At 26.9% G+C, this 24848-nt stretch overlaps 2 protein-coding genes across 2 annotated transcripts in view; one reads left to right on the forward strand and one right to left on the reverse strand.

The window, feature by feature from the left end:
• The first annotated feature begins 4071 nt into the window (after nt 1-4071).
• Nucleotides 4072-21140, forward strand: LOC129963138 (peptidyl-prolyl cis-trans isomerase E-like). Its single transcript, XM_056077236.1, has 12 exons — nt 4072-4237; nt 11121-11219; nt 14053-14096; nt 14184-14210; nt 15856-15937; nt 16993-17093; nt 17987-18113; nt 18765-18844; nt 19123-19228; nt 19311-19386; nt 19697-19763; nt 21021-21140. The coding sequence occupies exons 1-12, from the start codon at nt 4204-4206 to the stop codon at nt 21087-21089; spliced, it is 912 nt and encodes a 303-aa protein (XP_055933211.1). The 5' UTR covers nt 4072-4203; the 3' UTR covers nt 21090-21140.
• A 383-nt stretch (nt 21141-21523) lies between these two features.
• Nucleotides 21524-24848, reverse strand: part of LOC129964098 (eukaryotic translation initiation factor 2-alpha kinase-like) — a 30045-nt gene continuing 26720 nt past the window's right edge. Inside the window, exons 15-17 of the mRNA XM_056078780.1 lie at nt 24139-24276; nt 23002-23097; nt 21524-21907 (exon numbers count right to left, since the gene is read on the reverse strand). Of these exons, the coding sequence (XP_055934755.1) occupies nt 21632-21907; nt 23002-23097; nt 24139-24276 (510 nt within the window). The 3' untranslated portion in view covers nt 21524-21631. The remainder of the gene's footprint in view (nt 21908-23001; nt 23098-24138; nt 24277-24848) is intronic.

Below are 24848 nucleotides of genomic sequence, written 5' to 3' on the forward strand. Positions count from 1 at the left end.
AAAATAAATAAATAATTACATAATAATAATATAAATTCGAGACTTTAACATAGTATACAAAATAAATAAACAGCTTTGTGTATGGCCTTATTCACAAAATCATTTGAATTTATTAAATAACTATATTTGCAATACCACTTTCTTTCCATAAAATGGCTTTACATGGAATTTGAGAACCTTGTAATTTAACCAACAATCCACTGCAGATCGGTGACACAAAATTATATATTTAGAAGAAATAAAACTTTAATATATTATTAATGAGATACCACATATTTAAAATTCTCATGCTTATTACAATAGATTTTTTTTTACCATTGGAAACCTGCAGATCTTTGACAGATGTTCAAAATAACCTAAGTCTTCGATCTTTTTAACACAGACTAAAAATTAATGTTTTTGGATTGCACACTTTTTAATACTCTTTTAGAAATAATGTATACTTTCTATCTGTATATCTTATGGGAATTCTATAAAGAAAAAGTCAAGATGCTCAATATTTTGTCTTTCAATTAAATAATATATAGTACCAAACATTTAGAAAATTAGCAAACCTGATGTGCATATGCGTTTACTTTCAGTGTGTGTGTTTTGTTTTTAATATCTATTTTTATATGTTTATCTGTAAAGATTTCAGTTTAGTGCAGATATTTTAAGGCTTTTTATAAAAATAATAATCAGTATAATTTTAATGGACATTGAGGATTTACGTATTTAAGCAATCCAATTTTAAATTATCGATTATTTGGTTTAGTTGTTTAATTGGCATTTCTATAAAATAAAAAAATAGCTCCATTGTTATAAATTACAAATTCTGCTGAAGATATTTAAAAAAATCAAAATACATTAAATGCATTTTGTATATCACACATTGACTATAAGTGACTGTAGGTAGAAAACAAAGAAAAAGGGGTATAACTTGCCAATAGCAATAATGCATTTAGTAATGGTTTTTCCATTTCAGCAATAATTCAACAAATTATTTTGCAATTATATCAACAATTATTATATCAATTATATCCTCTTTTTAAAAAAATAATAATATTTATTAATTTTTTAATTCAGCAATTTTGGCTATCTAATTTGCAAATACTTATTAAATCTTTTTTTTATCATCTTACTTTTAAACAATTTAAATAATAATATTTTTTTTTTTAAAGCCTTCTGTAATTCTATGAATGCTTAATGCATGTAGAATGATCAGAGTACGATATTTATTTCTGAAACTTAAGCAAAGCCACATAAGAGTGAAAGCTAAATGATGTATTAATAAAAAGGAAGAAGGATGCTTCTATCTTATTTCTAAATATGTTAGAAAACTTAAAGCTTATCTGTAAGATAATTTTAAATAAGCATTGAATAAGAACCTTTTTAAATACCACCTAAATTAATTACTGTGATTTTTATGTTCTAACATCAGATAAATGTTTCACTTCCAGGTTGATTCTTCATGAATTTTGTCTTTATTTCTTTACTATAAAAACTTATGCTTTGCTAAATTTTTAAAAATGCACATTTTGGGTAAATTTTAACATCTATGGTTTAGAGTTATATGAGAAATGGGTGGTGAAGCAATTAATGCCCTGCAAAATAGTCATGTCAGTAGTCATTCACTATTTGAAGGCTTATACTAAATATATATATATATATATATATATATATATATATATATATATATATATATTTCACCCTTTAAAAAATGTATGGTAGAAGTTCTATACCTTGATAGCAAAATATTTTACATCGAAATTTTTTAATGTTTTTAATTTTCTTACAAAGGACTTAAACAACACGTCCCCTCCCACCTTTGAAGAAAGTTGAATATTTTTTCAACATCCTTTCATGATTCTTATCCTTGTTAAATATTTTTCATTTGCACTGGAAGTACAGAGGAAGATTTTCACACAATCAGCATTCAAAATCTGCTATTTTTAAATAATATTTTGTTGGGTGTTATTTTCTTTGAAGGTTCAGAACAAAGCTAGTCACCTAGGCTGGATTTTTTCATTAAAATCTCAACCTCCTTCTATATTTTATTTAGGAAACCAATTCATTTTCAGTATATGTGCTTAAATTTATTCAGTTTTTTTAATAGAATTTCTAGACCCAAAAGACCATAATGGACAATAAGTTTAGCGAAACGCATATCGAGCAAATTGGGATTCAAAATAATATATCAATTATAAGCATAAAAAACATCACCATAAATTATTGCCTATATGGATAACAATAATTTTAAATTTAGAAACTTTAATACTTTTGATAACAGATTGCATTTAATAAATTACAAGAGCATATTTTACAAATTTTTTTCCATTAATGTTGGTGAATATTTTCACAGAAGCTTCCTTTTAAAAATTACTTTTGGAATTAAAAATATATATATATATTTTTATTAAAAATTGTCAATGACAAATTCAAAATATTTATGTTATGAATATACCAGACAGCAGAGAAATAGGACAAAGATCAACAAAGTTTTTTTGTTTCCAGCTACTTATTTTTGGATAATAAAACATGTTTTAGTAATTCTTGCTTCAAGAATATTTTTTAAGTTTGAGAAACTATAACATCACTGTAAATGAGAAATCCATTCGTGCTTTCAACAAGTTTACATGGAGCAAGTTTGTGTGTGTGTGTGTGTGTGTGTTATTTTAGTCAAAAATTTATAAAATGAATAATTTTACTACTCATGTTTAAAACTCCTTTTAAAGCAATTTTTCAAACAAACTAGTAATGAAAGATAAATCACATTTTTGTTGTAAAAGTGATTTTTACGCATCTTGCTATTTACCCCAAAATATATGTCATATTGGAATAAATTTCTTGGCAGTTTTACAAAGATCAGATAGATTCACATATTTTGAAAATCATCTTCCCAGCAACATTTCTCTTAGAACTAAAATTTAATTTTTTTCAAGTTTCAATGAAAATCGCCTGAAAATATTTTGAATGCAATACATGAATGTGAATGATCATACCTGAAATTGAAATTTAGCGAATAATCTTTCAATTACTTTTGATTTACAGTATAATACGCATACTATAAATCAAAATTTTTTGTGTCTTGAATGACAGCATTATTGATTATTCTATAATATAGCAATATGAAAAGGAGTTTCTACGAAGTATTTCTAATCTTAACAGCTGCACTTAAATAGAAGCCCCTACTGCTTTGAAATTGTTAGAATCTACTGCCGGATGTAAAGATGTCTTACCAAATCTTTCATGCATTGGTAAGTGTATCAGACAAAATTAGTATTCTTAATATACCCGATATGTCAAATGCAGCAATATGCAATGATGAGAATAAACATCCATTCACACGATCAACAAGTCCTTTATATAGAATTGAAATTTTAATTACTTCTTCCTTCCCCTCTAATACAACATGATATAGTGGGCCAATTCCATAAACATTAAAATTTGATTCACTCCCCACCTTTGAAGTGGTTGTAATTTTAAGAGACAAGAAACGCGTCTTGTCTCGCAAGGCGATTTTAAAAATCGCGCCAAGTAATGGATTCTTAGATCCGAAGATTACAATAATCATTAAATTTTATTACCCAATAATTATAATAAATAACTGTAATTTTTTTAAGTAATTAGCCTTTCTTTGGATGAAATATTTAGTAAAATCAAACATTAAAAAAAAAGGCGTTGAATTACGTAACTTCAATCTCACTTATCAGCTGACTGGTTTTACTGCTAATAACATATAATATTCAAAAACAATTTAGAAATAAAAAAAAGAACCATTCATTTTGTGTTTTTGATATTTAGAAGTGACATTACTTTTTCAGCATATGGAAGGCACCGGCGTATAATAATTTTCTGCAGTAAATTGTTCGATCATTGAACATTGTGAATCCCGCTAACAAGAAGGATAACGAAAGATAATATCCGGAAAATAATAAATTAATAAGTTCGAATGCTCTCAGAATCAGTCAAAAATAGAATTCCACCAAAGTATATTACAAACGATTTTAGACATTTTTTTAATTTTTTTATTTAGGTCAATTGTTATACTTTTTAACTTTATTTTTGGCAACTATAACACATGCGGTTTTTCAAAACATAAACATAGTTCATTTATGTATTGTTTGGAATGATATTTTTTAACTATAAATCTCTTGCACTTATAAGTGGGAATTTTCGTTTTAATTCATAGAAAATATTGGTGATATCTCCCAGATTACAAGAATGTCTTCAAGTACAAAGCGTACTGTTTATGTCGGTAAGAAAAGAAAATACTGTAGTTTGTTGTTTGTTCCTTTCTTTAGCACAAATTCCAACATCAGTAGCGTAAGTAAACATTTTGCGGTAGCTCACATTATGAGCCCCCCCCCCCTCCCGTCTCTCTTTTAATAAACTGACCAATTTAATTTCAACATTTTGTTTCATGATTTTATGAAATTTTAATTGTTTTGAATTACTATGATTAATGATTGCGCGGCATCATGTTTATATGGAATATTATTTAAGCAGAAGCTTTTAATTTGTAAATGCTACATGAGAGTAATAAAGCATAGAACCTGACTAATTATACCTGACTTTATTTACTTATCGACTAAGTTATTAATTTTTTTTAATTGATCTGTCTATTGTAGGGTTTATACAAAAACCGACTTTTTGAAAAACCGGTTTTCGAATTCGTCATTTCCAAAAAAAAACAGTTTTAGCCGGTTTTCGAATTTTTGTCAAAAAAAATTGAATAGGGAAAAATAAAATATTTTTCCCTATTCTATTTTTTATTTTATTTTAATTTATATAAAATAACAAAAAACGAAATCAATATCGAAGCCAAAATATAAAAAACAAAATTAAAGATTACATATACATATTACCTACATAAAATAACGAAAACTCAATCAAAAATTTCAAATAATATTTATATTATTTTCACTAATTTTAATTTCTTCTAAGAAAATAGGATTTTTAAAAACATGAAATATCCACTGAACGGTGGCTAAGTCTCGTTCTTATTTTGGACACAATATTTCCTGAAATTGAAAATACTCGTTCACTAGTTACTGAGTTTGGCATCAAATTACAAATCTAAGTTTTTTGTTCTTTTATTCGTTTGTTCAAAAAATGAAAATTCAGCTTTCAGTGTCTTTGGATTTGTAAGTTTTTCTTCAGGGTCTTCAAGAAACTAAACAATTATATTATTTCCGACAATTATTTTATGAACTGATTTCAAATGATTATGTAGATTGCTCGTAGTTGATCCTTTGCAGCTCAACATTTTATTACAATGATTTCAGATTGCCTTGTCTATCCCGAACTTTTTGAAACTATCCCAAACTTCCAACTTACATATTTTTATCTAAAAATGAAATTAAAGTTATTGAATAAATATTTTTGACGTTTACTTTACAATTTTATTATTTCAACTATTAATATTAATACAATTTAAAATAATCTAATCTACACATTTTCTAGAAATTAAAAAAAACATTTCTTAATCTAATTCCGATGCTTGCTAAAGACATAATTTATGTTAAAACATTGCGAAAGAAAATATGGAATATTTTAACACCCTGTGTTTAATTTAAAATTCCATTAAACAGAAGCCAGAACTTCTTATTTCACACTAATTTTTGATAGAAGAAATTTATATAATAAAATTTAAATTTTAAAATAGAAAATATAAACATAAAAACTAAGCATACTTAATATTTACGTTATTTTTACCAAATATAACAACTTTATATTTTTGTTCCCAGTTTTCACATTCACAATATTAAGCAAACCTGTCGTGACTCGAGACGGATCGGATTCTGAGAACACATATCGACAATTCCATTTCATTTAGGGATGAGACGCAGAATGATGAGACATTTGATCTTGGATTTCTCGCATTAGATACTTTTTTAATTCTATTTTTTTTTTCACGTGTATATGAGTGTTATGTCATTTCTGACAGCATTTTATTTTAACTGAATATTTCGTATTGATATGGCTAGTTCAAGTGATGTTAAAAAGCTTTCAAGAGTGGTACGAAGAAATTTTATATGATATCATTAAATACTGTGATCAAGAAGCAGAAAACTGGGAATTATTTATTCCTTTCACATGTTCTTCGAAACGAGCCAGTCAAATTGCCGACGTTTCTATTAGCACCGACTTCATACCGATAGACAAAACATCCAATGAGAAGCAAGAGATGAACTTTATCAAACTTTTGTTTCACCTAGAAAAAAAAAGTGAAAAGGGATGTTCATGAAAAACATGAATTGACGAATTCGAGGCACAACTGTGCAGTGCACAAGCACTGGCCAACGCAACTTGCAACATTGAAAAAATATGTTTGCTGCCCATTGCATAGAATGAATAGCAAATCAAATAAATTCAGAATTAATTTTTACATAAATAATATGAATTTTTAAAACCGGTTTTCTTAATTTAAATACCGGTTTTCGAATGTGACAAATTTACTTCAAAAAACCGTTTTTTTTAAAACCGGGTTTGAAAACTGTCAAACCCTTGTCTATTGCCTTCCTCAGCCAGCAGCCCTAGGTATCTCCCAAATCAGAAACTGTCACTGCCCAAGATTGTAAATTGGCCTTCAAAATGTACATAAAGAGACATATAACTTTAATTCAGTCATAGCTACTTTCAGTCACCTAAATAAAAAAAAGATTGTTTCTTCATCAATTAAATAACATTTTCTCATAATTTTTATATAATTCGTGTATCTTAATCGATTTGCAAGAAATTCAGAAAAATAATACATGTGTCAATCATAAGGTTTTTTTTGTTTTCATTTTTTTACCTCAGAAAATAGGGGCCGCAGTGGCCTGATGATAAGATCTCGGCTTCGGAACCGGAGGGTTTCAGGTTCGTGTCTCAATTCCACGAAAGAACTGTCGTGTAAGGGGGTCCGTTGCACGTTAAATTTCTCGTGACCGGACGTCCTCCCGCTGGTGTGCCGTGGTGTGGAGAGGGGGGTGCCAGCTCAGGTGTCGCCCTCGTCATCTGACCGAGGTTCAAAATTACGAGGTCCGTCCCAAAATAGCCCTAGTGTTGCTTTAAATGGGATGTTAATATAACTAAACTAAACCAAACTACTTCAGAAAATATATTACCTTGATGTAACACATGTATGTTGACAGTGCAAGAAAAATAATTGAATATTATTTGAATTGTTAGTTGTGTTTTTATACAGAGTACAAAATACAGATTTTTGTTTTAAGTTGTCAATGTGATTTCGTTTGAATTCTATAAAATTCAATTTTACATATACAGTTAACAGTAATTTGAATACTTGATATTCAGTATTAATGAGGAAATGCTTGATAAAGGATTTTAGTTATGACAAAATTTCCAATTGAAATTATGTTTGTATTAAATTTTAGTAACTACTAGAGAGTTTTCATATATGTTTGCTACAGTCAAAAACATACTAGTTATTAATTATCCCTATAAATGGAACCTTATGCCGAAACGGAAGCACAAAACTGGATTACAGCGAGGGCAAATAATTAGGATCTATTTGCCAAAGCGGATGTAAAAGCACTGCTTCACACCTAACAGATCATAATACTCACAAGGAAGACACGAATGGATAACCGACGTTGGTGAGCTATTGCTCGCTTGGTTTATTACTTGGAGATAACTCTTTGCGACCATCCACAATAAGATAAGAACCCCCAAATCTCTTATAAGAGTACTCTTAACAAAGTAGTTGGTAAGCCCTGATATTTTAAGTTTCAGTACTGTTTTGTATATTGTGCATAATAACCTTTCTAATGAAGTTGAATCTCAACCCTTCATAGTATCTTTAAAAACTTAAGTGTCTAGGTAATCTATTTCAAATCACACAATGCTTTTTGCCTTTATACAATTTCACAATCTGATTCTTTAAATAAACAGTTCAGATAATTAGCAGAATATTTTTTTCTTAGTTTTCTACAATAGAAAAACTTATGTGATTAAATATTTGATCAACAAAAAGAATAATATAATTTTCTTTGTAATAATAAAATGAGAAACATTTTAAAAATCATACTAAAAAATTATTTTTGAAAAAAATGATAAAATGCATGAAAAATTGTAAACAATTAATATAATTAGAAAACAAAACTTTTAAAATTTTTAAGAATTGGTTTTGTGCAATTATATATAGATGTAGAAGAATATTAAAATGTTGCTTAATTTTTAATTATATGACATTTTTAAAAAGGCCTTTAATATGTACATTTTCACTCACCCAATTGCCAAATTTGATAGCTGTAGGCCAAATGGGCTATCCTGTAATGTACCAATGTATGCATATCCTTTCTCTTTAATATTAATTGAGATATATATTTTTATTTGTTTTAGTTGGTATATCATGGGGAAATAATGACTCATATTCATAAAGAATTAAACAGAATTTTTGGTTAAAATTTCCTTATTAACAAATAAAAGCATTTAATTGCTAAAATTACAATATGTACAGATTTGCAGATTGAATAGATTTTAATTAAGACATTACTAACAGAAATTTATTTGAGATAGTTATTTATATATACATAGTGCATATTTATCAAACAAAAAGATTCCAGTTTTCAATTAATTACAGATTATTCACAGAGCATGGACGCTATACAGTAAATCAGCTCAGATTTGCAACCAATTTTTAATAGTTTTAAGGCAGTCTAAAGCACCAATGATTGCATGCAATACTGACTCATTAAAGACACAATAGTAGTTCTTTGATTTGTGATTTCAGCAAGCTTTTATACTCTCAGTTTGGTTTAGTTTAGTTACATTAGCATCCCACTTTTAAAGCAATATTAGGGCTATTTGGGGACGGACCTCTTAATTTTGATCCACCATCAGATTGCGAAGACGACACCTCAGCTGTTACCTCCTCTTCAAACTTTCACACCACACCAGCTAAAGGACATTTGGTCCCGATGGATTTAACGTGCACCAGACCTGCTTATACAACGATTCTTCAGTGGAATCGAGTCTCGAACCTGAAACCCTCCGGTTTCGAAGCCAAGACCTTACCACCAGACCACTGTGGCCCATTTATACTCTCAGAAAACTCCTGAATTAGAAAAAAATAAAGGAATAGAAATTTTGCAAAGTGAACTCGGTTACAAAATCCCGAAAAATATTGCTAAGTCACCAACTTAGTGTGAAAAAAACACCGAAGAATCAAAATCAGATAAAAATCACATGCTTATTATAGGGAAATGATAAATCCTACACAAATATAGAGCTAAAGATTATTACAGGTTGTCCAAAAGAAAAGTGCAGATTTAAAATATGTATTTATTATGAATAATTAAAGGCACATAGAATACATTACTGGATAAAGGAAAATTTATATTATGCATTCAAGATTAGCTGTATTTGTTATGTGATAAATGTTGAACTGGAAGTTCATTTCTTGCCGCATGTGAAGTAAATGGTTCTTGCTTATTGAATCCCTGTTCTAAAAATTAGCCTTCCCTGTCTTGTAGAGCATCAGTCATAAATTTTAATCTTACTTCATGTTTTTGTTATAAAGTCCTAACCTGTTTCTTCCTTTACTTGTGAATTTCTTAAGATTAAGGTCAAAGAAAGCAGTTTGGATAGATTCAACATTTTCATTTGACATGCAAGGATGACCAATGCTTTTCCCTTTGCATATTCAACTATTTTCTATGAATTTCTTGTTCTATCTGTAAATCTGTTTACAATAAAGTGATTCTTTATTTAAATTATGACAAAACAATAATAAACAATGCAACAAAGATTCACACTTTGCATGCTGCAGCATGTAAAATAACTTTCCTTTAGGCCTTGACATTTTTTGATAAACAAATAGTCTTTTTTGAGATTATTCTAATGTAAAGTATGAAGCTCTGAGCTTCCTTTTATTCAATAATTTGTCGTATATGTCTTTATTTATTGTTTTTCATTAGAAATAAATATTTTAAATCTACTGCTTCTTTTGTGAATAATCTGTATTTTAAAGGATATGGCATGAACAAGCATGATAATGATGAACAAATGATTAATATATTATAAATATATAATTAATTATACTATAGTTATTTAATAATTCATTTGAAACAAATAATTTAGGTGTGTTGCAGGTCCATGGCTGAAAATAATTGGCTTTTGGAATAAACTTATTTATTTTTCTATGGGAGTGCAAAATTTGTTCATGAGGACAAAAGATGTAATATGTATATTTACATCGTGACACAAGCATAAAGTGTGGGAAGTTTTTCCCTCCATGTTTTTACTAAGACATTCTTTTAGGGATTTCTTTGACACATATAAATTTAGGAAAAGGATTCTGAGGTATCTTTGAAATTATGACATAGGTATGCTTTAAGGGTTTTTATCTTTATTTTTTATTTATTTGGAATATGAGAAGCTAAAACACATGTTAGATATTATTAAATAAAAAATTGGGATTTGGATAAAAAAAAGAAAAATAATAAAATCGATCGAAAAATAATAAAATGACTTGGGTTAATTTAAGATAAAAAGTAAGAAATTAGCTAAGATTTAAATTTTATATGTATTCTAACTAGATTTATAAAATTTTTCATTGAATCTGCTTACATTCATTCCATCCTTCCTAAGCAAAAATAATTCACCTCTCAAAATAAACTGTGTTATTTAAGATAAAAGTTCAGTTATTTATATAAGTCAAGTCTATATTTAATAAGTATTATTGAAATGAAAAATATTTAAAAATAAATTTATGAAAGAAGATTATTTGTTAAAAGAATTCCTGTAAGTCTTGATTTATTATGTGACATTTCTTTTATTTCTAGTGTCCCAAGTTTAGTTTGCTGTCCAACAATCTGAACGTAAATAACATACAGATAACTGAATTTTATTATTGTCAGAGAATGTGTATATATAAAGCAGAATTCAAGAGTTCTATATTTATACATTTGCTTTCAAAATAAAGTGGCCTTGAGACAAGCTGATTTCTGTATGGTGTATGCAGTTTGTTACAAATTTCTCTAATCTAAACTGTCAGACTAAACTGAAGTTTAAATTCAATTTTATTCAATAAATATTGTGTTTTTAATAAATTAATTTGTATTTTGTGCTTTTAATAATTTGTTTATTCTTCCCAAATACATTTTTTTCCTTCTCTCCCCCCCCCTCTTTAGGTGGTTTAGCAGAGGAAGTGAACAAAGATATTATTCATGCTGCTTTCATTCCTTTTGGTGAAATAATTGATATTCAGATTCCATTAGATTATGAAACACGTATCCTTTTTCTGATTATTAGTTTTTATTCTAATCTGAAACTATATGTATATATAATTAACTTCTTAAAACTGAATTTAATGATTAGTTGAAATCTAGCTTAAGATGTCCCTTCACCTTGCCAAGGATGGCAAGTTAGCAATCAAGATAATTGACTAGATAAACAATACTGTAAAACAGTTGGTTTATCTAGCCTAATTTATTTATTATTGTCAGCTTTTTTTTTTAATTTTAATATTAGCATTATTGGTATTTTAAATTAAATTTCAGCTTAATAATTTAATCTATAATTTATATTTTTAATCCATCCATGATTGCTGATTTATACTGTCTCTTCTTCCTTTTCTCTTTTTTCCTAAGCCAGATTCACTTTTATTTCGAACTGGAGTTATAAATCTTGAGAAAAATCTTCTCTTGAAAATTGCAAATCTACTTCTACATTTTCAAATAAATGATCTTGTGGGCATTATTTCTTACCTTTTTATTTCTAGAAATGTAAGTAATGCCCACTTCTGAAATGTGAATGTAATATCTGTAATTTTACTGTACTTAAATAAATAAATATTACCATTCTTAATCAAGATCTCAGTTGTCAAACATGAGTTTTATAGCTGTTCATTCAGTGTTGACAATTGTTGCCTAGGAGCATGTTAACAGAATTATACAATTAGTTAGTGCTGTATTGAACTTGATTTGGTTCATTTTTATATAAAATTGGATCTGGATCAACTGTTATATAATTCTTATCATAACTACTAACGTATATAAAAAAAAATGTTAAAAGAAATCTAATATGTTAATACCTTAATCGTTATGATTAAGTATAAAACATTTAAACATAATGCAATACTCTGATGTATGGATTTCAATTGGCTTTGCTTATATAATCAAAATTCATAACTAGATTCTGATAATAAAACTCAGCCTAAAATCTATTATTACAAAAATAATTCAAAATTTGAAAATTCAATCTTTTTCTCAATGCAATCATTAATATATTTACTTTGCTAAAATTTGCTGTAAAAAAATGTGTATAATTTGATTTCCACGGTGACCACAATAAAACCCAAAATCATGTAAAAAACAGCCACACTAAGAACAACCATACACACTTTCACTTTGAGTTTCGATCAGCTAAATGCGAGTAATTCTAGCTTTGCATTATTTTCGGCATCATTTTAATAACAGCCGCTGTAATCCTTAGAATTTGTCCATCTTTGGGATTTTGTCATTATTATTTTTTTTTTATAAGTGCTCATTGCTTTTTCTAAAGTCTTTGTGCTGAACATTCTAAAAATGAAATTTAGTAGGAAAATAAATTTTTCTTCTGTTCACCATTTCTTGAATGAAAATAGCCTTTATTTTAAGTTATTGCAAATTATACCAGATTTTTTTTTCTCTGCATATATTTTGTCTTGTTTTTATCACTCACCCCTTATTCTATAATCATATTAATTGGAAAATAGAAGTTAAATGGATAAAGAAAGAAAATCAGCAAGAGTTTATTTATTTGTAATTAAGTAAATTTGCTATCAAAATTTTCTTGAAAATTTGTTGCCTTAGAAATATTTAAACTATACAGAAATATTTTAATTATTTTTCCTACTATTAAGATTTACTGAGTTTCTTTATATTGATATAAAATTTTATCATGTAAATCTTAAATGAATACAATATTTTAAAATAGTGTAATTATATGATACATATTTTAATTTGTTTCCTTGTATGAAATGTAATTTTCTTACAAAAATTATGATGACCCCCCCCCCTTGTTATTATAAAATAATAATAACAGGGGGGGTGTCATTGCATGTTTCAGACAGTGATAGAACAAATAATAGTATCGGCTTTTTTTATTCTCTGAATTCTAATGATCAAATTCTTTTTGTATTAGATTATCATATAGTAAAGTTATTAATGGGGGGGGGGGGAATAAATTAAAAATTATGATTTGATTCTCTCTAAAAATAAATGTAATGATCATCAAAGAGTAACGCCATTCTCTGATTTAACAATCAGTTGATACCTCATCTTGCTTGAAAAAAAATTATGAGATAAGGCTTCCTTCATTAAAAATAAATAAATAAAAAAAATTGAAACCAGTTTATTTTCTCTATGGCAATCTCTAACTGGGTAACTTGCATATTTTTAGTATGTATGCTATATTTCAAAACTCATGACTACTGAGGAAAGAGTAAAAATGTAGCATTGGATAACAGAAAAAACAAAATGCTTAAAAAAATATATATAAAAAAAGGAAGCGAAGGTGAGAGAGATTAATAAAATGAAGCATCGGATTGTATTCAATTTTCTAAAAGGACTAATGAAGACTGAAAAATTGGAGCACTCCTAAATAATGAAAACAATTAAGAAATTGAATGGGAAAGTTGTGTTGTTATTCTGGGTTGTTAAACATAAAAAATTTTTATTAGTATAAAAAATCTTTTAATTTATCTTTCATATTAAAATATAGATGGGATTCAGTCATTCTGAAAATATTTTTAATCTAGAGTATGAGAAATTAATTCTCTAAACCATTCCCATGGCCATTTTTGAAAGTGAGAATATGAAACATTGAAAACTCTAGTATTGCCAGATGTAAATTTGAAGAGTGAAACTGGTAGAAACTAGAATATATCAACTAGAAAAAAGAAAAAACATTTTTTTGGTATGCAATGTTGGTTATATTTCTTTAATTTAGCATTTTAAAAATGTTGAGTTTGTATTGACTATAGCCAAACACTGAAATGTACAATAGAATATATATATTTAGCTGATAATTTAAAGAAATCTACTGAGTTTGAGTTTTTATTATCTTAACTGTATATCACAGAAAAGCATCGAGGATTTGCATTTGTGGAATTCGAAGCAGCAGAGGTAATGATTGTAATATCAATTTGCATATGTATTTCTCTAATATTAGTCTGTAAAGATATTTACTTTATTTATTTAATTTTTTTACAGGAAGCTGCTGCTGCTATAGATAATATGGTATGTATAATTATCATTTTTGTATGCTCCTTTCTTAATTATAAAAAATTGTTACAAATTTATTTTTACCCTATTATTTTTTTAAAATTTATGTATTTGAAACTAGAGGTCCAAATAATTTTAGATATTTTTTTCTTAGTGTTATAATTAAAAATTGTTGGCACATTTTGAAAGTTATTTGTCGAAAATATCATGTATTTTCTTGAATCAGGATGACGAACACAATAAACCAATTGCAAATCATTAAAATTTAATTCTACTAATTTATTTTATCTTACATAGAATATTGATGCTGTTTATTCATAAGGAATCAAATCTTGGTTCACAATATTCTCATGTATTCAAGCTATATTCTGAGTTTTTCATTTTTAGTAAAGTTTTACATTCTTTAAAGAAAATTCATATAAGCAGTTATGAGGGAGAAAGAATGCAATGCAAAAATTTCTTTGTTATGTTTATGGACTATTAATTTAATTCATATATGATGAAATTCTCCATTAATGTTGTAGTTTTAATGACTCTGGATAAAATGATACTTAAGCTTTTTTTAGTTGTTAATTATTTTTGTATATTTGCCTTTTGTGTTATCCATGCTTCTATTCCGATCTACTTATTTTAAGCATTTGAAGTAATGTCTATTGAAGTAAGCTTTTATGAAAGTGATTAGTGACTAGTGACTTTTTTTTTTTTGAAGTAATGAAGTACCTATTTTTATTTAATTCTAATTCTCCTAGGGAACCAGCTGGTCAAGGAATATTGTTTGTATTTAATTTCGTTTATACCCTTGAACTTAGAATTTATGATTCCCTCAACAAAGTATTTTAAACATCAAATTGTTATAAGCAGCCATGTTATTTTAATAGTCATGCACTTGCTTTGCTTATTATGTAAATGAATATTCTCGATGGAGTCAAGTTCCACCATAGTGCACCATATGGAATTGCACCATAGTGTCATTAAAAATGTGAATATCCAAAATTTCTAATTGCACATTGTCTTTTATAGTAATTGGAACTGCACTTTCTAATTATTCATGTAATTTGCACAACTAATAATTAGAATATTCCTTCTTCATGTTTCATGAATGAAAGAAAATCTTGCAATTAAATATTTAATGGTATAGTAAAGCATTTTTTTTTTTTTTTTTTTTACAGCAATGAAAAATGTTATTGAAAATTATGCAAGATTATTTTTAAAATTTTTTCCACGTTCAGATAAAAGCTTCAGTATTAAATTGGCTTCAGTAGAAAGATTATTTTTTTAATTAGATTGTTTTTGATTTAAAATTATTTTTGTGTAATAATATTTTTGCAGGTAAGTGCTAAAAGCTAAAAAGAAATAATTCTCACCTGCACATTTCCACTTTCCCAAATTAATTTGTGCCAATTGTGATAGTTCAACTTGAATGGCCTGAGCTGCAAAACACCAACAAAAAAGAAACATTCTGCTTCATTATTTGTAGATATTTTTCATTTATATTATTAACCAAGATTAAAATTTAGTTTTAATGTAATATTTCAAGCATTTCATTAAAGTTTGTAGCTATATTCTACTTCAACCCTATTTTCTAAATTCATTTAAGTATATTATTTGGGATACTATGACTCTCTAAAAGTATTTTTATTTATTTATTTTATTCTTTCAGAATGATTCTGAACTCTTTGGGAGAACAATACGTGTGAATTTAGCAAAACCTATGAGGATAAAAGAAGGTTCTACCAGAGCAGGTTATACATCATTATTCATTATTTTATTGTTATAAATAATGAATTTATGTTAAATTTCACAGTTTATTGAACTGATTAGTTTTACTTTATAAATCTACAATGATAAGAAGAAATTCTTCATTAGATGTTGTTTTTGCAATCATTTTTCATGTTTTGGTTCAGTTAAATATTGTTGAATATTTTTGTTGAAGAGCTTTCCATATATCTTATGGAGATAATTCTAAAAATAAAAAAAAAAGTTACTAAGCATTATTATAATTATTGTCAGCTGTTTGAAAGGAAATTTGGCAAAGTATATTTTCAAGTATTTTATTTAATATCAAATTAAGTACTTTTTTTACAACCTTAAAATATCCCAAATATTATATTTGAATATATATATCCCAAATATAGTCCTATTTGATATACACAAAAGCTTCGGAATATTACTTGATGCTTTGACTACAAGTGCTTAAGATGTCGAATAAAAACAGAATAAAAATTAAAAATGGATTTTTTTTATCATAAATATTGCTCATACAAATAATTATAATTAGCGTAATCACTTTGAAAGGATGGTAGAACCTTAGCTTTGGGGTTAAAGAGTTGTGAATTCAAGATTCGATTCTATCAAAGATTCCTTTTGAAAGCAGGCCAGGTGCATGTTAAATTGAAATGGATTGTTGTTGGTGTAATTTGAAAATTGGGATAAGAAAGGCATTGATTTGGTTATCATTATCTATTACAATTCAAATTATCGATTTGGTTATATCTATTACAATTCAAAATCACTAGTATGCATCTATGTAAATGATAAGTAAATAGGCCACCTAAAAATGTAACAGCAAGCATTGTGATGGTATAATTCTTAAACATCTGGTTTACAAACATTTTTACTTTTGCAGCAGTGCTTTAAAAAGCTTTCAGCGCATGGAAAACAATACTCTATACAAATTAAAACTGATTTGCTGCACTTCTACAAAATAGAATACAGAATTGCTTATATTCTGCATTTCTGTTCCCAAAGTTAATTTAATCAAATTAACATATTATTATTATTATTTAATTTTGTGCAGTGTGGTCTGATGATAACTGGCTTAAAGAGCATGCTGGTGAAACTCTCCAAGCAGATGAAACAGAAGATGGTGAAAATAAAAGAAAACATGATGAAGATGAGGTATTATTTTTTTATCTGTGCTTTTCATTAGTGCTCTTATCTAAATTACATTGAATAATTTCCTATTTCACAATTTTATATTGTGATTGAAAGGAATATTATAATTTATACGGAGAGTATATAATGCATCAGTTCCATTCTGAAACGGGAATCATCAGTAAAATGATCTCAACACTAGTTAATGTTATTTCAGTCATCTTACCACAACATATAATTTGGATCCCAAGATTACAGTCTTAATTAACACAAGGTTTCTTTGCAAACAGATTTATTTTATGCTAGCTGCCCCTCACAGTATGCAAGGTTAATTAAATTTCTTAATTGCAATCTGAACCAATTTTTGTTTATTACTTCTAGCAATTTTTATAAATAAAAAAAACCTATTCTGAATTCTTGTTGGGGCATATTTTTTTAATATGGTTGTTTACATACAGCACCAAAATGTTAAAACCATTCACACAATTGTTTCACTATGTCCTTTCATCCATTTTCCCAATCATACACTGCATCATAACCTATCAAGTATCGTAACCCATGTATATCATAACCCATCAAGTATCTTCACAAAGATCTATCCCCCCATACACATACAAAAAAATTTATTTAATCTTTTTTACAATCCTTAAAGGAACTTTTCAAGCTTTTTTTTTCCTATGTGCATTGAAAGATGATGTTGAAAATTTTACATATTTCTCTTTAGCAAAAGTGAAACTCATTAGACATTTCTTAATAATGTTAATACTAATTAATTTTGAACTACTAACTTCTTACCTTTCATTGAACTTAATTTAATAAAATTAACAAAAAAAGTGTTTTTGCTGTCCCTTTAGTTTTTCCTACTACTATACATTTAGCATTGATTTTTTAAAAACCTTTTTTCTCCTCTAATCCAGGAGGAAGATCCTGAAAGAAAAAGACAAAAATCCAATCCAATTGTTTACTTTGACATATCTATTGATGGTCAAGAAATTGGGAGGATACAGATAATGCTTAGAAAAGACATAGTTCCTCTTACAGCTGGTATGAGTATTTACTTATTATCTGTTATCATTTTATAACACTTATTTAGGGGGTTTTTTTAAAAAAAGCAAAGGCAAAGTTTACCTAAACGGATTAGACTTTGGCATGAATTTTTCTCTTAAATTTAATTGCAACTTTTATTAATTAATATACTTTTATTATATCATTTAACATGTATTGTTTATTCTCTGATTTTTCTTTCTCCTTTTAATATGGTTCTTAATTTAGATTTTTTTAAAGTTATTTTTCTTTTTAATTAATTTGAATTTTAAACAACGATAGATTTATAGCTATATTTATTTCTCATTTGAACTTTAGAATTGAAACTATAATGGCAGAATGCATTTTCAAAACATTAAAATAGGAAGTAATTGGTTATATATAAATGTAGATGGCCATTTTTACTTGACTTTTAATCATTTTTATTATTCTCATATGTTTTAAATATATTACATTTCAAACTCAAAATTATCTTTTTTGGTAAAATTTAATTAGTTTATTTAAGTTGAATCAAATAATTTTTAAAACATTCTAGATAATTTTTTTTTTTTTTTTTTTTTTTTTGCCATTGGATAAATTTTAATAAAAAGAAATGCATTTTGATTATGTTTGATATATTATTGATATTTTCCTAAAATTTGTTTTTACTAGAAAACTTTCGCTGTTTGTGTACACACGAAAAAGGATATGGATACAGAGGAAGTATATTTCATCGTATAATACCACAATTTGTATCCTTTAATCTATGATGAATGAATCTGTCTTTATTTTATGATGAAAAAATTTTTGTTAATAATTATGTTTTATGATTTTACTGTTATGATAATATTAATGATATAAGTAACTGCTTCATATAAATAATGTTGAATTCACTGATAATTAAAAGTTGAAAAGGTTAAAATGTATGTATTAAAATAAATTGATTATTTTTAGACCTGAAACTTACTAAAATAAAACCATTCCATTCTGAATGCATTAAATGTAGCAATTTCTTGACAACTATTCATAGATGTGTCAGGGTGGCGACATCACTAAAAATGATGGAACTGGAGGACGTTCAATATATGGGAGAAAGTTTGAAGATGAAAACTTCACTTTAAAACATGTTGGGCCAGGTAGTCATTTTTTTAAGTTTTCTCTTCTGGTTCTGAAAGTTTTGTTGCAATCATTACAGGAACTAAACTCTTATCTTTTTAGGTTTGCTTTCCATGGCCAACTCTGGTCCAAATACCAACAGCTCTCAGTTTTTCCTTACAACAGCTAAAACAGAGTGGTAAGTATAATTTTTGTATTGTGAATACCTAATCTAAAACTGTTTAAGTTAAAATGCAATTAAAAAAATCATACTGTATATTGTGGAACATAAATGGATTATATTTTTACATTAAAATGAAAATTATGTTCATATAATTTAATTATTTATGTTCTGCATTTTATAAAATTACAATTCCTTTTTCTTCTGTTATCTTTAATTTTGTATTTTTTAAATCAAAATAGCTGTTCTATGTGGTTTTTATCATTGTATAAGTATATGTATTCATCTATGTTAATATCTACTGCAAAACTCTTTTAATTTCTTTTAGGTTGGATGGTAAACATGTAGTGTTTGGTCAGGTGGTTAGTGGGATGGAAGTAGTTAAGAGAATGGAGGTAATCATATTAATAATTTTTTCATAGAACTTACAAGAAATAAACTATTTGTTTTTAAATTGAATATGTTATTTTAGAAAAAATATACAGATACTAATGCAATTCAATTTCAACTACTTAAAAATGTAAAGTTAAATTGATTATCACTGAATAAAACATATCTTTGCTCAACTTTCAGTACTCACAAAATTGTAATATTTCATGTATATAGAATACCTCGAGATTAACATTACTTTAACTAATGAAAAAATAATATTGTATAAAAAAATGCAAAAGGGAAATTTTGTAGGTTTTAATGCAATTAAAATTTTGATATACTTTTCATATGCAAAAGATACACTAATTAAATGGTGTTCAAAATTGTATCAAAAAGGCCACAAAGCAATGAAAAGTGTTGAGAGATTAACCACAAAGAAAAAAATTTTTTTTTTTTTTTTTTTTTTTTTTTTGCAATTCAAATATGAATCCATTTTATCAATTGTGTGCTTAAGGAAAGTTTATCCTCTCTTCATATAGAAAATACATTATATTTAATGAATTATTCTTTACCATTTATAGATACAAAAGTCACAAATTACTTAGGCTTTTGATTAAAATATTCTTGTAATTAAAAAACAAAAATATAAGTCAAGTCTGTGCATTAAAACAATGTAATGAAAATCATTTCTTAAAATAACATTGCAAATTTAATGCACTGTTTTCACTTAATTCATACCCAAACCCTTTACATAACAATTGTATTATAAGGGGGGGAGGGCAAAAAAAAATAAATAAAGTTTGCCTAAAATAAATTACAACTCTTGTGGGGAAAAAAAAATATTTTGAATAGATTTCTTAAATGTTAAGTGCTTTAGAGATTGTTGATTTAGGAAAATAAATCTGTAAAAAACATATAGCCATCTTTACGATCAAAATTAATTTGGGATATTTCTGCTTATAATGGATGATATTTAGCAATGGCGATATCAACATTTATATTATCGTTTTCCAGGAATATGATGAAGCATATATTGATTATCAGTCATCTTTACTTTTAATGAAATTAACCCTCTGCAATTCAGAGGCAATTCTTGATCACTTAGTTGTGACAATTTGAATTTTTTAAAAAAGTTATATTTTAATTCCTTTGCGTATGAGAGGTGCTTAGAAGCTTCAATACAGTACAGTGCGAAATATTATTTACAATATTCTGAAACATGTATTTAAAAATTTATCTCTTGAAAATAAACATACTTCAAATCTCATTTTATTTTTCAGAAATGTGGTTCTCAGCTTGGAAAACCATCACAGAAAGTTGTAATCAGTAATTGTGGACAATTATCTTGATTTATATGTAAAACTTTTTATTAATAAATTGTGTATTATATTATGTAAAAATTTGTTTTAAATACAATGATTTTTCTCAGTCTAGAAAATAATGTTGTGTTGCAACTTCACTGCCTTACAATGTTCTACGATCATGTATTTTTCTCTTGCGAAATACTAAAGTGATTCCAAAATTATATTGATGGTTGTACGCTAGATGTGCATGAATTAACTTCATCTTTCTTTGAGAAAAGAAAGATGAAGGATTTCAAGTAATCCCTGAATTTTTCTTCATAATTTTAGAATCTATGTACTTTCTTTAGAAAATTTTTAGCAGATAACAACTTAGAGTGAAAAGGAGCATTTATTCTTAAATATGGAATTTATCCAAATGATTTAACACAGTTGATAGATTTTTTCGTTTAGAGTGAAATAAAGAATAAAATCATTGCATGCTCTTTAATACAAAATGATTTTTAAAAAAATCGTCTTTATTAAAATCATTTAAATATCACAGCATTGTCTAAAATAAAATAAAAATGGGAACTTGGATGTTTCAGACTTCACTGTAGTCTGTCCATGTGCTCTTTTAACAACTTCACTTCCTCTGAAATCTGCTGAAAAAGACGTTCTTTGTTGACTAATGCTTCTTCTATTTCCCGCTTTTGCTCCTGGAATTTTTGCTCCATTGCCCACCTTTGTTCTTGGAGTCTTTGCTCCATCACTTGCTCTTGCTCATGTAGCTTTTGTGTCAGTGCCTTCTCCCGTTCTTGAAATTCCTGTTCTTTATTGGCTAACTCTCTCTCCAGTTCTTTCACTTTTTGTTCAAGATTACTTCCCTGGACAATTACAATTGAATTATTCAAATATGGTAAACAGCTATAGTATGACAAGAGAATTACAAATGCTTTCTCCCTGAATAAATGAAAAATATTTGGAAGATCAAACTATGAATTCCTCCAAAAGTACCCTTTTTTTTTTTAATTGCATATTTAGAAGATATACTTAGCAATACTCTGTATTAAAAATATTTGGTCAAAATTAAATACAAAAAAATATATTCAGATTAATTAGAATGTTTTACATTTTACCTATAATTCTCCTTAACCCATTGCATGGGGGAAACTTTTTTTTCAGTCTCGTATTAGAGCACAAGTCATTTAATAATGCATATTTAGTAAATATGTGATGGGGGGGGGACTCCTACACACACACAAGTCCTTCAAGAAATATGCTTGCATCCATTATGTTAAATGAATTTTTAACTTCAGGATTTACAGTAATTTCATTTTTATAGGTACATAGAATGTTCAATTCCAAGGCACATTGTAACAAGTAATATTTTACTATTTAAAGCAAACTTTAATAATTTATAACTTCACAAAGTAAAATTAACATTAACTAATCATGAATATGAAATACATAGATATTTCTGGGTTAAAAATTCCTTAAAAAAAATAGCTATGGAATTAAAGTTTTGCTGTGACTACCCCAAATCACATAGTTAACATTCATATATTCTCTCTGAATACCTTCAGTTCATTCACTATTATATGCAAAGATAGATTTAAGGGATTTTGAAGATAATCACATGCACCATAACACATTTGATATCTGATGTAAAATAGATGTAACTTGTGTGTCAAAGGGAAATTACATAAGGCAATTATTACATAACCAAATGACACTGATTTTTACTGTATCAAGTCTTCTTATTGTTTATAAGAAAGTTGTATTTATTTTGAATAACATTGTTTTTCTCCATTTGCTTAGAAGCATTCTTGTAAATGACTATAAATCCTGGGGTAAAAATTTGTTAATAAACACTCATTAGATTTGTTCAAAATTAAAAAAGACTACGCACATTTTCTGCTAAAAATGAGTGGAAAGATAAAGTGAAAGTAATGGATATTGAAAATTCATCTTTCCATACCTCAATTTTTTCCTTAAATAGTGGCATATTCAGGATTTCTTTGGCATCTTTTCTAGAAGTATGATCTTCTTGAAGGAGGTTTTTCAACAGTGGTATCTACAAAATTTTAAAGTAAAAACATTTGAATATATTAATCTCATGATTTCCAAACAAAGTATTTTAATGCATCAAATTATGGTACACACTAGATCCGTGTTATTTTAATAGTTTTATACTTCTGTTTATTATATATATGACCCTTCCTAATGGAATAAAAAATTAATGTAATATAATGCTATGTAAAGCATATCTGTCCAAATTATCTTCAAATAGTACATTGTCTTTTGTGATAAAATTGCATAAATAATAAGCAAAATATAATAAGATAAAAGAAATTATTTACTTTCAGCAATGCAAGAAAAACATATGATTAAATATTTGATGAAACAAATGGTTTAAATTACTTAATAGCTTTAAATATTCTTTTGCAATATTTTTTTTTTGATGTCAAAGTTTAGGGGGGAAGGGGAATGAATATCTAAATTGAATTCATAAAAAGTTTGAAATTTTAAAGTGGTGTAAAAAATTTTGTGCAATAAGAATTTTGAGGATAAATGTAAAAATGTTGCCAAATTTTCATTTCTCTCTCCCTCCCTCACACACACACACACACACACACACACACACACATGCATCCTCACATTTGTATCTAATTTCATATCATTAAGTCAAACAGTGTAGCTGTAGAATCAAACTAGTCTAGCTCTATCGCCAATCATTCTTTTTAATTATTAATAAAGATAACTAGCTGCTCCAAATTCAGCAATATTGAAATGCAGACAATAGTATTGCTTATCATATGCGAGTAAATTTCTCTTAATAAAATTAAAATACAACATAATGGTTAATAGCTAGCTCTACTAATAATAAAGGAAATTATGTGCCTATATTAACGAAGACGAGAATCTAAATAAGTTTCAATTCTTTTTCTATGCAAAATATATTTGAAATCTAAATTTTCATTTACGTACATAAATCTTATTATATAATTCAAATATCTTGGATTAAATTCCCAAGTTTTATATATTGTTAAATTCCAATTTGTTTTGACAACTAATCAATGGAAACATTAAAAATAAATCTACAGAATTTTCTCACATATTCAGGCCATTTCTGCTCAATTTCTTCTGGTATGACATTTTGCTTAAAATTATCAATTATTTTAAAGAACTCCATTTTGGTTCCAATTTTAACTAGAAGTTCAATCAGAATGATCCCCAAGCTGTACATGTCCACCTAAAAATAAAGCACATATTTAAGAGTCATTTTAAAATTAAATTTCTCTATATTAATACATAAATTACAAAAGTAAATTGATAGCAATACAATTTATTATAATTTCAGAATTACGATTCCATCTTTGAAACTTTTTTCAATTTGCAGTCAAAAGGAAGAAGAGGGATTTTAGAACTCCAATAGAACATTTGTTTCAAATTTAATAAAATAAGAAAATTTTCATTTTTGTCACAATATTAAGATTTTCAAATGATTTAAGTTGTACTAGTAGCTTACAAAATATCTTAAGCCAATTATTATGTGTAGAAACAATAATCTTTAACAAAATTTTCCAATTAGTAAATATAAAGACCAACAAAAAATTTTGTTTACATCTTAAAGAGAATTGTAAAAAGAAAAAATATCTCCCCCACCTCTTTTTTGTTTTGTGTTCATTGAACTTTTAAATATCAATTAATAATTTTTTTATCATAATTCATAAAATTTAGAACATAATATGATGCAGAACATGGAAATTTAGATTTTTTCCTTTTTTTTAAAAAAAAACAAAGATTATGTAAAAAACTGAAATT

Source organism: Argiope bruennichi, chromosome 3 (genome assembly GCF_947563725.1).
Source record: "Argiope bruennichi chromosome 3, qqArgBrue1.1, whole genome shotgun sequence".
NCBI lineage: Eukaryota > Metazoa > Arthropoda > Arachnida > Araneae > Araneidae > Argiope > Argiope bruennichi.